Here is a 12,651-nt window from a genome sequence, read left to right as displayed (position 1 = left end):
ATAAATAAATGAACAAACAAACATATGCTTGTAAATTTCTCTGCAGGGTTCATATCTACGTAAATGCTGTGTGAAAAGGAACAATGCTGCCCTGAAGTTAAAAGGATCATAATTTTTGCTTTTTTTTATTTGTAATGAGCTCGTCTTGTCTCCATGAACTTTTCAGCTCAGCTCACTACTTGTGTGGTCATTTGGGGATTTTCACCTTTTTGCACTTAAGATAACCATAAGGTGGTCTGAAATGTGCATTTGTTTTCTGTTTGTTCTAGATGATCCCTCTGATAAGCCACCTTGCCGAGGCTGCTCCTCCTACCTCATGGAGCCTTATATCAAGTGTGCTGAATGTGGGCCACCTGCTTTTTTCCTCTGCTTGCAGGTAACTCACTAATGCTGGCTTCTTCTAGCCTAGTTTTATGCTATTTTTTATGATGTAGTATTTCGGAGATTACTGTCAACTGCTAAGGAGATCTATATCTTATTAAATCTATTCCTTCCACTTTTTCTTTTTCTTTCTTTTTTTTTTTTTGTTTTGAGATGGAGTCTCACTCAGTCGCCCAGGCTGGAGTACAGTGGTGTGATCTCTGCTCACTGCAATCTCCACCTCTTAGGTTCAAGCGATTCTCCTGCCTCAGCCTCCTGAGTAGCTGAGATTACAGGCACACACCATTACGCCCAGCTGATTTTTGTATTTTTAGTAGAGACGGGGTTTCTCCACGTTGGTCAGGCTGGTCTTGAACTCCAGACCTCAGGTGATCTGCCTGCCTCGGTCTCCCAAAGTGCTGGGATTACAGGGTGTGAGCCACCGTGCCCAGCTATTTTTTTCTTTTTTTTCTTTTCCACGACAGAGTCTTGCTCTATCACCCAGGCTGGAGTGCAGTGGCGTGATCTCGGTTCACTGCAAGCTCTGCCTCTCGGATTCAAGGGATTCTCCTGCTTCAATCTCCTGAGTAGCTGTGGTTACAGGTGCATGCCACCATTCCCAGCTAATTTTTTGTATTTTTGGTAGAGATGGGGTTTTCTCATGTTGGCCAGGCTGGTCTCAAACTCCTGACCTCAGGTGATCCTCCTGCCTCAGCCCCCAAAGTGCTGGGATTACAGGCGTGAGCTACCACGCCCGGCCATAACACCGTTTTTTTAAGTTAATTTAAAGTATTGAAATTACAGGAAACATAACTGGAAGATTATTCCTTTTGATGACACTGTTTATTGTCTTGTTGAAGACTGATCTCTGTACAGATGACAAGGGAAGAAACAATTTTTGTGGGTGATAATGGTAATAATAATACTAATTATAAGTACTTGCTCTGTCCCAGGCACCACTTTGAGTACTTTACATGAATTAACCCTTAAATCATCACTATAATCCTATGAAGTACCTATGATTAGTATCCCCATTTTATAGATGAAGAAATTTAGGGTAAGAGAGGTTAAGTAACTTGTTCAAGGTCACACAGCAAATACCATATTTTATCAGATCTAAGACACCATTGATTATAAGAAGCACCTCAATTTCAGAAATGTTAAAATGTAAAACTGGCTGATGAAAGTTGTGATGTACTTTCGATTATAAGATGAATCTTGATTTCAGAGTTTTTTAATTTTTTTGAGACAGGGTTTCACTGTGTCCTCTAGGCTGGAGTGCAGTGGCATGATCATGGCTCAATGCCACCTCTATCTTCCAGGCTTAAGTGATCCTTCCACCTCAGCTTCCCAAGTATCTGGGACTACGTGCTTGTGCCACCATGTCCAGCTAATTTTTTTTTTTTTTTTTTTTTTCTGTGGAGAAAGGGTCTCGCCTTGTTGCTCAGGCTGGTCTGGAACTCTTGAGCTCAAGCAATCCTATCGCCTCAGCCTCCCAGAATGCTAGGATTACTCCAGGCCTACTTCAGGGACTTTTTATTTTTCTTTAAAAAAAAATAAAGAATTTTTTTTAGAGATGGGGTCTTGCTCTGCTCTTCAGCCTGGAGTGCAGTGGTATAATCATAGCTCACTGCAGCCTCGACCTCCTGGGCTCAATGATCCTCCTCCCTCAGCCTGCCCTGAGTAACTAGGTCTATGGGCACAAGCCACAATGCCCAGCCCAGAGTTTAAAATATGAAAAAATATTTATCTTAGAATGGCTGAAATACGGTTATAGAGCCAGGATTCAAATTTAGGCTATATGATTGTGATTCCAGGGCATATGCTCTCCTCAAAGAGTTGTCTTAGAAAAAAGTATTTTTTTCAGACTTGTTTTTTCTCCATGAGGGCCACTGAAAAGCTGTGATCATGATTCCACCATTCTATTGCAGCTGCAGACAAGATTAAATGAATCCTTAAAAAATTGTTTTCCGGGCTCGGTGGCTCACGCCTGTAATCCCAGCACTTTGGGAGGCCAAGAAAGGTGAATCACAAGATCAGGAGTTCGAGGCCAGCCTGGCCAAGGTGGTGAAATCCCGTCTCTAGTGTTGTGCCGGCTGCCTGTAATCCCAGCTACTCGAGAGGCTGAAGCAGGAGAATCAACTTGAACCTGGGAGGCAGAGGTTGCAGTGAGCTGAGATGGCGCCACTCTAGCCTGGGTGAAAGAGCAAGACTGTCTCAAAAAAACAAAAACAAAAACAAAAACAAAAAAAAAACTTGTCAGGAAGTGGTGTGGTGGCCCACACCTGTAATCTTAGCACTTTGGGAGACTGAGGTACAAGGATCCCTTAAGCCTAGGAGTTCAAGGCTGCAGTGAGCTATGATGGTGCCACTGCACTTAGGCCTGGGTGACAGAACGAGACCCTGTCTCCAAAAATAAAATTTTGAAAACCCAAACTTGTCAGAAGAATAACACAAACCTCCTCTGTCCTTTAAGAAAGTAGCTTTTGCTAATTTAATTTTTCTTTCTTTGCAGTGTTTCACTCGAGGCTTTGAGTACAAGAAACATCAAAGCGATCATACTTATGAAATAATGGTAATGATGAAGTTGCTGGGAATTTCTGTTCACTTTTTTTAAGAATTAGACTGGGAAGTAGTTTTTCTTTTCTTCCATTTTTCTTTAAGCTCTCTTGGACTTCAGGGAATTAGTTTTCTTAATCTCTGAGTATCTTCACCTTTTCTCCCCTTCGGAAATAGGTAATTGTTATCCAATAAGTTTTTTAGGGTTTTGTGGATCTATCAAGGTATTTAAGCACAAAAATAGTTTTATATACTCAGATTTTTGTTTGAAATTTGGAAATTATTCAAAGGAAATACTTTTGATATGAGGATAACGGGTATGTTGCTTTTTAAACTCATTGATAAACATAGCCAATGTGTTGTCACTGTGTGCTCATGGTATTTTTATGTGGTTCATGTGGACAGTGGTGTTTTTGTTGAGCAGTTCATTCCCTTGCCTTGGGGAAATTAGTTACCTTCTGAGAGTCAGGTTGTAAAGTGAACACAGCAAATGAGTTAATACATAAAATCACTGAAGAGGCAGACTGGTTTATAAGCTTGAATAAAACTTGGCTATAGATTAATTGTAATGCCACCTTTAAAGAAGGAATAAGAGTGTTCATAGTGTCCTTCCAAGCCCTGGCCATGGGAGTGGGTGGTTTAATAAGCCAAAGTGAATATCCAGTCTGCTTGACGGGTATATATACCTTTGTCAAGATAGTTTTGTTGGCCAGGCACAGTAACTCACGCCTGTAATCCTAGCACTTCCAGAGGCCAGGTTGGGCAGATCACTTGAGGTCAGGAGTTCAAGACCAGCCTAGCCAATATAAGGTGAAACCCTGTCTCTATTAAGAATACAAAAATTAGCTGGGTGTGGTGATGTGCACCTGTAGTCTCAGCTACTGGGGCGTCTGAGGCAGGAGAATCGCTTGAATCCAGGAGGCAGAGGTTGCAGTGAGCCAAGATCGCACCACTGCACTCCAGCCTGGGCGACAGAGTGAGACTCCGTCTCAAAAAAAAAAAAGATAGTTTTGTCAGTTATCAGAGCATATTAAGCATATAACTAAATCTCCTACTTCAAGCAGTTTTCTGACATTTGGCCCCCATGCAGTTTTTCTTACAGGAAAGGATCCTGGCAGGCTTGACAGTTAAAATTTCACATAGTAGATTAATCTATATTAGTTTTCTATCGATGCTACAACAAATTACCAAAAATTAGATATCTTAAGACAACACAAATTTGTCTCACAGTTCTGTGGATCAGAAGATCATTAGGCTCAGCTGGTTTGCTCCAGGTTCCATAAGGCTGAAATGAAGATGTTGGCCAGCCTGGGCTCTCACCTGGAGGCCCTGGGGTAGAATCCACTTCTAGGTTCTTTCAGGTTGTTGGCAGAATTCACTGCCTTAAGGTTTTAGGAAGGATGCCACTGTTTTGATCAGGGCATGTTCTCCGTTTCCACAGGCTGTCTGCATTCCCTGGCTCTGGGCCCCCTTTCTCCATCCTCAAAGCCAAGAGCACAGGAAGTCCTTGAGGTTGTTGATGAAATCCAGGGAATCTCTATGACCTCTCCTACTGCCTTATCTTTCCTGTGCTGAATCTTTATGAGTAATTCTTCTGCTTTCCTCTTCTACTTTGAGACAGGGTCTCACTCTATCATCCAGGCTAAAGAGCAGTGGCACAATCACAGCTCACTGTAGCCTCGACCTCCCAGGCTTAAGCTATCCTTCTATCTCAGCCTCCTGACTAGCTGGGACTATAGGCACAAGCCACCATGCCTGGCTAATTTTAAAATTTTTTTTGTAGGCCAGGCTTGGTGGCTCATGCCTGTAATCCCAGCACTTTGGGAGGCCGAGGCGGGTGGATCACAAGGTCAGGAGATCAAGACCATCCTGGCTAACATGGTGAAACCCCATCTCTACTAAAAACACAAAAAATTAGCCAGGTGTGGTGGTGGGTGCCTGTAGTCCCAGCTACTCGGGAGGCTGAGGCAGGAGAATGATGTGAACCCGGGAGGCAGAGCTTGTATTGAGCCGAGATTGTGCCACTGCACTCCAGCCTGGGCAACAGAGTGAGACTCCGTCTCAAAAAAAAAAAAAAAAAAGAAAAAAAAAGAAAATTTTGTAGACAGGGGTCTAGGGGTCTTTCTATGTTATTCAGGCGTCTAGGGGTCTTTCTATGTTATTCAGGCTGGTCTCAAACTCCTGGGCCCAAGTGATCCTCCCACCTCAACTCTCAACCTCCTAAAGTGCTGGGATTACAGGTGTGAGCCACCACAGCAGGCACCTCAACTATGTATAAGGACTCATGTGGATTACATTGGGCCTATCTGGGTAATCCAGGATAGTCTCTCTACTTTAAGGTCAGCTGATTAGTAACCTTTATTCCATCTGTAAAGTCCTTTCCCAGCAGTACCTCGCTAGTGTTTGATGGACTAGTCAGAAGACAGGAATCTTAGGATGAGGGGAACATCTTTATTTTTATTTTATTTATTTATTGAAAAAAAAATAGAGACAGGGTTTCTCCATGTTGCCCAGGCAGGTCTCGAACTCAGGGGTTCAAGTGATCCTTCCACCTAGGCCTCCCAAAGTGCTGGAATTATAGACATGAGCCACCATGCCCAGCCAGAGAACATCTTTAGAATTGGGCCTCCTACAGCACTGTAGTATATTTACTTCAGTCTCTTAAAAGTTTAGAAAGGGTGAGTCAGCATCTCTGAGCCTGACTATTGGTGGAGTCCTATTAAAATGAGTTTCTGGGCTTATAATATTCAGGGTCAGATTCTAGGCCACAATGAATTAATCAAAGAACCAGTTAGAGTTCTTGGGAGCCAACTAACTAGCCTTCCTCTATCCATCTCTAAACAATTTCAGTCTTTTAATGGCTTCAGTAATTGTAAGACTTGGAATAAATTTTTTCCCCCTTTAATTGCAAAAATGAAGGGTTAGGAGACTGTTCAAAGTAGCTGTGGATTTGAGTTAATTTCACCAAGGTTATCAGGTCTTCAGAAAGCTGGTTTATTTTTCCCAAATTAATGCGAGAATACCTAGAGTCAGAATACAAATTTATTCATTCACATTGTGAAATAACTCCTTAAGGGATAATTCAGTATAGCTTGGGTAGGTTGGTAGTCATGCTTATTCACTGTAGGAAAGCTGACCATGAGCTTTCTTTAGCTATTCTGGCATCATGTCTTCTTCATAATGCTGAAAGCACTGACTAAGTTTCACTCCACATCACTTCATTCTGATTACATCATCCTTTTCTCACGTATTCAACACCCATACAATCACATTTCAGAGTACTGTCCTTTACTTTGGGGAGCTTTTGGGGGTTACTAATACTTCCTTTTTGTGGCCCACCTTATTTATTCCCGGTGAATCTTTCCTTCTATAGGCATGATGACCAAATTTTAGCTTTCTACACAAAACTTGATTTTTTGCCTCAGATAACTTTAAATGGTTTTCAGTACTTTTGTCATGTCACAGAGCTGTATTTTTGGGAGTTACTCATGCTGTGGTAGGTGGTGTGTTAACCAGGATTTCTGAATTCTATGCCTATTTTTGTCTTGTAATTCTTAGAACTTTGAACAAGTCAAGGCAGCTCTTTCTGCCACACCCTTTTATACCAGTGATTCTTAAACTTCAGTACATAAGAATTGCCTGGGAGCTTCTTATAAATGTAGATTTCTAGACTCTTCTGTGAGAGATTGTGGTTCAGAAGTGCTGAGGTTTGGTCCAGGAGTTGAATAATATTAATTAAACTTTTTGTAAAACTGCTTTGTGCCTTCTTCGGTGTGTCTGTGATGTAGAAAGTTTTTATTGTTTATCTCACAGTAAAGTTGGTTGAGAAACAGTATTCTAAAATACAGTTTTACAAATGACAGTCTCTTCAGCTAATGTGTGTGTTGTCATATTTACATGTCTTTTGGTACTTGCTGAATTGAGAGTGATTATGAATTTAGTATAGATATAGACTCTGAAATTTCTCTGTTGGATTTCATAATACCTCATGTGCTAGACATATTCGTAGTACGTGCTCAGATGAAAATGTGTTGCTTATTGGTAGTGTAATCTCACAAATCATGACTTTTTTTTGTCGTTAACAAAAGGTATAACAAGTTCTAAGTGCCTGTGTAATCTGAAGACCTCCTGTGTGGTCTTCAGATTATTTTTTTTTTTACTTGTTATTATAGAAAAGTTCAGATATATGCAAGAGAGAATGATGTTTGGTTATCTATTGCTATGTAACAGCTACCTCAAAACCTCATGCTTAAAAATGACCATTTTATTATCTCCCACAGTTTTGTGGGTCAGGCATTCAGATTAGGCACAGTGAAGGTGGCTCTTGGCTCCACATGATGTACTTAGGCTGAAAGTCCCAAGAGGGTTATGAATTTAGTATAGACATAGACTCCAAAATTTCTCTCTTGGATCTCATAATACCTCATGTGCTAGGCATATTCATAGTACGTGCTCAGATGAAAATGTGGTTGTCATTGTAACCAACTACCACATAATGGTAATAAATTTCCGTTTACCCATCACTAACTCTTAAAATTATTGACTCGTGGCCAATCTTACTTTATCTAAACCATCACCTTTTCTTTTATCTTTTCTTTTTTTTTTTTTTGAGACAGAGTCTTGCCCTGTCGCCCAGGCTGGAGTCCAATGGGTTGATTTCGGCTCACTGCAACCTCTGACTCCTGGGTCCAAGCGATTCTCCCGCCTCAGCCTCCTGAGTAGCTCAGATTACAGGCACACACCACCGTGCCCGGCTAATTTTTGTAGAGACAGGGTTTCACCATGTTGTCCAGGCTGGTCTTGAACTCCTGACCTCAGGTGATCTGCCCACCTCGGCCACCCAAAGTGCTGGGATGACAAGCGTGAGCTACTGCACCCGGCCTAAACCATCACCTTTCTAGATTATTTTGAAGCAAGTATCCTAGACAGTATATCATTTCATCTTTCAGTATTTCATTAGGTCTCTACGTAATTTGAGTCACTTTTCACATTCCCCGTCATTTCATAAAGGCTTAATATCTAAAACCCTGCTGCCTTTTTTACCCTTGAAACAATCACTGTTCTGATTTTTTTTTTATCAGCGTAGATTGGTTTTGCATATTCTAGAACTGCATATATATGGAATCATACTGTATGTACACTTCTGTTGTTTCTGGTTTCTTTCACTCAGCTTTTTTTTTTTTTTTTTTTTTTTGTGACAGTCTGGCTCTATTGCCCAGGCTGGAGTGCAATTGCACAATCTCGGCTCACTGCAACCTCCGCCTTCTGGGTTCAAGCAGTTCTCCTGCCTCAGCCTCCCAAGTAGCTGGGATTATAGGTGTCCACCACCACGCCCGGCTAATTTTGTATTTTTAGTAGAGATGGGGTTTCACCATGTTGGCCAGATTGGTCTCGAACCCCTGACCTCAGGTGATCCACCTGCCTTGGCCTCCCAGAGTGCTGGGATTACAGGTGTGAGCCACCGCGCCTGGACTCACTCAGCATGCTTTTGAGTTTTATTCATGTTGTGTATGTTACTGGTACATTTGCTACTAATCATTTCTGTTAATTACTGAGTAATATTCTGTTGTACGAACATAATACAGTTTTTTATCCATTCTCCCTTTGATGGACACCTGGGCCTTGCCCAGGTTTAGGCTATTGTGAATAAAGCTGCAATGAGTATTCTTATATAAAGCTTTCCATGTACATATGTTTTCACTGTTTTTTGGATAAATACCTAGGAGTGAAATTGCTGGGTCATAGAGTAAATGATTGTTTAACTTTTAAATAAATGATTGGCAAGTTTTCCAAAGCATTTGTATCATTTTACACCTCTGTTGACAATATATGAGAGTTCTGATTGCTTCATGTGCTTGCCAACTTTTGGCATTGTCAGTTTCATTCATTTTAGCTATTTTAGTCAGTGTAGTGTGGTATTACAATTTTTTTTTTTTTTTTTTTTACTTTTTGCAGTTTGTTTAATTCAGATACAAATAAGATTCACACATTTCAATTTTCCAATTGGTTGCCTTTTACGTATTTTCTATTCTGTATGGGTTTTCCTTCCCTTTCTCTCATTTCTTTTTTTTTTGTCTAATTTTAGATTAATTATTTTTTAAATTTTCTTCTTAAATATATAGAGAAATAGAAATAGAGTTTTGCCATGTTGTCCAGGGTGGTCTTAAACTCCTGGACTCAAGGGATCCTCCCACCTTGGCCTCCCAAAGTACTAGGATTACAGGTGTGAGCCACCGTGCCCAGCCATTTTTGGGTTTACCGAAGTTGCAAATGTAGTACAGAGAGTTCCCATATATCCTTCATCCTGCTTCCCCAAATGTTAACATCTTACATTATAGTACATTTGTCAAAATTGAGAAATGAACGTTGGCCGGGTGCGGTGGCTCCTTCCTGTAATCCCAGCACTTTGAGAGGCTGCGGTAGGAGAATTGTTTGAGTCCAGGAGTTTGAGACCAGCCTGGGCAATCTAGAAAGACCCCATTGCTGCAGAAAAATTTAAAAATTAGGTGGGTGTGGTTGCACATGCTTATATTCTTAGCTACTTGTATGGTGGAGGCAGGAGGATTGCTTGAGTTCGGGAGTTTGAAGCTACAGTGAGCCATGATCACACCAGTGCACTCCAGCCTGGTCAACCCACAAGACCCCGTCTCAAAGAGAAAAAAGGGCTGAGCTTGGTGCCTCATGCCTGTAATCCCAGCATTTTGGGAGGCCGAGGTGGGCAGATTACTTGAGGTCGGGAGTTCAAGACCAGCCTGGCCAACATGGTGAAACCCTATCTCTACTAAAAATACAAAAAATTAGCCAGGTACAGTTGTGTGTGCCTGTAATCCCAGATGTTCTGGAGGCTGAGGCAGGAGAGTCGCTTGAACCCAGGAGGTGGAGGTTGCGGTGAGCCGAGATCATGCCACTGCACTCCAGCCTGGGCTATGGAGCAAGACTTGGTCTCAAAAAAAAAAAGGCGGGGGGGAAGAAATGAACATTACTACAATACTAGTAACTATAGATTTTATTCAGATTTCTCCAGATTTTCCACAAATGTCCTTTTCTGTTGCAGGATCCAATTGGGGATCCCACATTGCATTTAGTCATAATGTTTTCTCCAATCTGTGACAGTTTCTTAGATTTTCCTTGTTCATGACCTTGACAGGTCGAAGTGTATTTTGTGCAGTGTCTCTCAATTTTGTCTTCATAGGTTTGATCTTTCATCATGATTAGATTTGGATTATAGATGTTTAGGTGGAAGATCACAGAGGTGAATTGCCTTCTCATTTTATCATATCAGACGATACATAATTTAACACTGGTGATGTTGAAAAATGAGCAGCCAGCCACAGGAGATGCATGAGGCAGGGTGTATGTGGGAAGGGGTACGGAGCTTTCCTGTCCTCTCTGGGTACACCGCCCTCCACCTCCATGTGTTCAGCAGCCCAGAAGCTCCTCGCTCTCATTTCTTATTATTCATTTGATTTTTAAAAGCTGGATTGTTTGTCTTACAGATGTTAGTACAGTTTGGATTCTGTTGACTAATGTGTTCCTCTCTCTTCTGTGTTTCCTATAAATTAGTAGTTACATTTAATGACTACTTCAGATTCATTTAGGACAATTGTCTGGATCTGCTAATTTACCAAGGATTGCAAAACATTAATCTTTTAATTCTATCACTCATTTTAATTTATGAGTTAGAAATTTCTCATTATTGTGTGGTCCCTTGGAGTAACGTTTATACAGGAAAGGAAACAGAAATGATGATTACTTCCCTTTATTTACTAGTTTTGAGAATATGCATTGGTTCCCTAGCATCCTCTACATATTTAAAATATTTGATGTTTCAATCCTTTGTGGTTATTATCCTTATTGATGCTCAAAATATTCCATTTTTAGTTAACAGGAGTCTCTGGAAGTTGACTTCTGAATTTTTTTGACATGACCTTTATAGTCTTTAAGAGCTTCTTTGCTGCCAGGCACGGTGGCTCATGCCTATAATCCCAGCACTTTGGGAGGCCCAGGCGGGCAGATCACCTGAGGTCGGGAGTTCGAGACCAGCCTGACCAACATGGAGAAACCCCGTCTCTACTAAAAATACAAAATTAGCCGGGTGTGGTGGCACATGCTTGTAATCCCAGCTACTCATTGCTACTGGGTTGGTCATTTTTCCTAGACCTTTTCAGTGAACAATGTTAGGAAATTATTTTTCTTTTAAGATACAACACATGAGTTCATAATAAAACTTTCAATTTAAACACGAGACTACAAGAGTTTTGTTTGTTTGTTTGTTTTCTGTTTGTTTGTTTGTTTGTTTGTTTTTGAAACGGAGTCTCTCTCCGTCCGGCAGGCTGGAGTGCAGTGGCGCCATCTCGGCTCACTGCAAGCTCCACCTCCCGGGTTCTCGCCATTCTCCTGCCTCAGCCTCCCGAGCAGCTGGGACTACAGGCACCTGCCACCACACCCGGCTAATTTTTTGTATTTTTAGTAGAGACGGGGTTTCACTGTGTTAGCCAAGATTGTCTCGATCTCCTGACCTCGTGATCTGCCCGCCTTGGCCTCTCAAAGTGCTGGGATTACAGGCATGAGCCACGGCGCCTGGCCTGTTTTTGGTTTTTATGAGACAGAGTCTCTTGCCCAGGCTGGAGAGCAGTGGTGCAATCTCAACTCACTGCAGACTCTACCTCCCGGGTTCAAGCGATCCTCCTGCCTCAGCCTGCCAAGTAGCTGGAACCACAGGTGCGTGCCACAATGCCCAGCTAATTTTTGTAGTTTTTGTAGAGACAGGGTTTTGCCATGTTGCCCAGGCTGGTCTCAAACTCCTGAGCTCAAGCAATCCACCCACCCAGGTCTCCCAAAGTGCTGGGACTACAGGTGCATGCCAACACTCCCAGCTAATTTTTGTAGTTTCTGTAGAGATGGGGTTTCACTATGTTGCCCAGGCTGGTCTCAAACTCCTGAGCCCAAAAAATCCACCCACCCAGGCCTCCCAGAATGCTGGGATTGCAGGCATGAGCCACCATGCCTGGCCAACTACGAGGTTTTTACATAACCTCACAGATCTTACAGCTATATCTTTTTTTTTTCCCAAGCCAAAAATTACACTTCCCAATGACACTAACCAACGTAATTATTTATTTGCTTTACATCATAACATATACACATACACTAATCTCAAAATAACTGTCAATACTAAAGAAACAATTTAAGATTTGGCAGTTTCTTTTGTTTTTAAGGTATATCCTACTTAGAGATATTTAGTCAAATTAAGTGTTTCAAAATCACTTGAAATAGTTCCTTTCTGTGTGATTATGCCTTCAAATTGATTTCTGAGTTCGTTGTATTTTGCATTTTATTCTTAAGATTTTGAAGTTTATTTTTATTTTTATTTTTTGAGACGGAGTCTTGCTTGTTGCCCACGCTGGGGTTCAGTGCTATGATCTCGGCTCACTGCAGCCTCCACCTTCCAGTTCAAGCGATTCTCCTGCCTCAGCCTCCCGAGTAGCTGGGACTACAGGTGCGTGCCACCATGTCCGGCTAATTTTTGTATTTTTGGTAGAGACGAGGTTTCATCATGTTGGCCAGCCTTGTCTTGAACTCCTGACCTCAAGAGATCCACCTGCCTTGGCCTCCCAAAGTGTTGGGATTACAGGTGTGAGCCACTGAGGCCAGCCTAAAGTTTAATATTATACTCTTTATGTTTCAAAGTTAATCTACAAGCAAGGAATATTCAGAGACGTCTAGCTTCTG

The 12,651-nt window shown here is 41.6% G+C and overlaps 1 protein-coding gene across 7 annotated transcripts in view; it reads left to right on the top strand.

Annotated features, from left to right (window-relative positions):
* Positions 1-12,651, top strand: part of TADA2A (transcriptional adaptor 2A) — a 68,545-nt gene that overhangs the window by 10,262 nt on the left and 45,632 nt on the right. For 6 of the 7 annotated variants that reach the window (XR_008680167.2, XR_010133816.1, XM_031011312.3 and 3 more), the window contains exons 3-4: positions 270-376; positions 2,876-2,935. Coding sequence is in view for 5 of the 7 variants with exons in the window: in XM_031011312.3 (XP_030867172.2) it covers positions 270-376; positions 2,876-2,935 (167 nt within the window). In the remaining 2 variants the exon portion in view is untranslated. The remainder of the gene's footprint in view (positions 1-269; positions 377-2,875; positions 2,936-12,651) is intronic. The other variant, XM_063706508.1, reaches the window with a different exon arrangement.

This window comes from Gorilla gorilla, chromosome 4, assembly GCF_029281585.2.
Source record: "Gorilla gorilla gorilla isolate KB3781 chromosome 4, NHGRI_mGorGor1-v2.1_pri, whole genome shotgun sequence".
NCBI classification, from domain to species: domain Eukaryota; kingdom Metazoa; phylum Chordata; class Mammalia; order Primates; family Hominidae; genus Gorilla; species Gorilla gorilla.
Note: the sequence above shows the minus strand (reverse complement) of the source record. Positions and strands in the feature narration are given on the sequence as shown.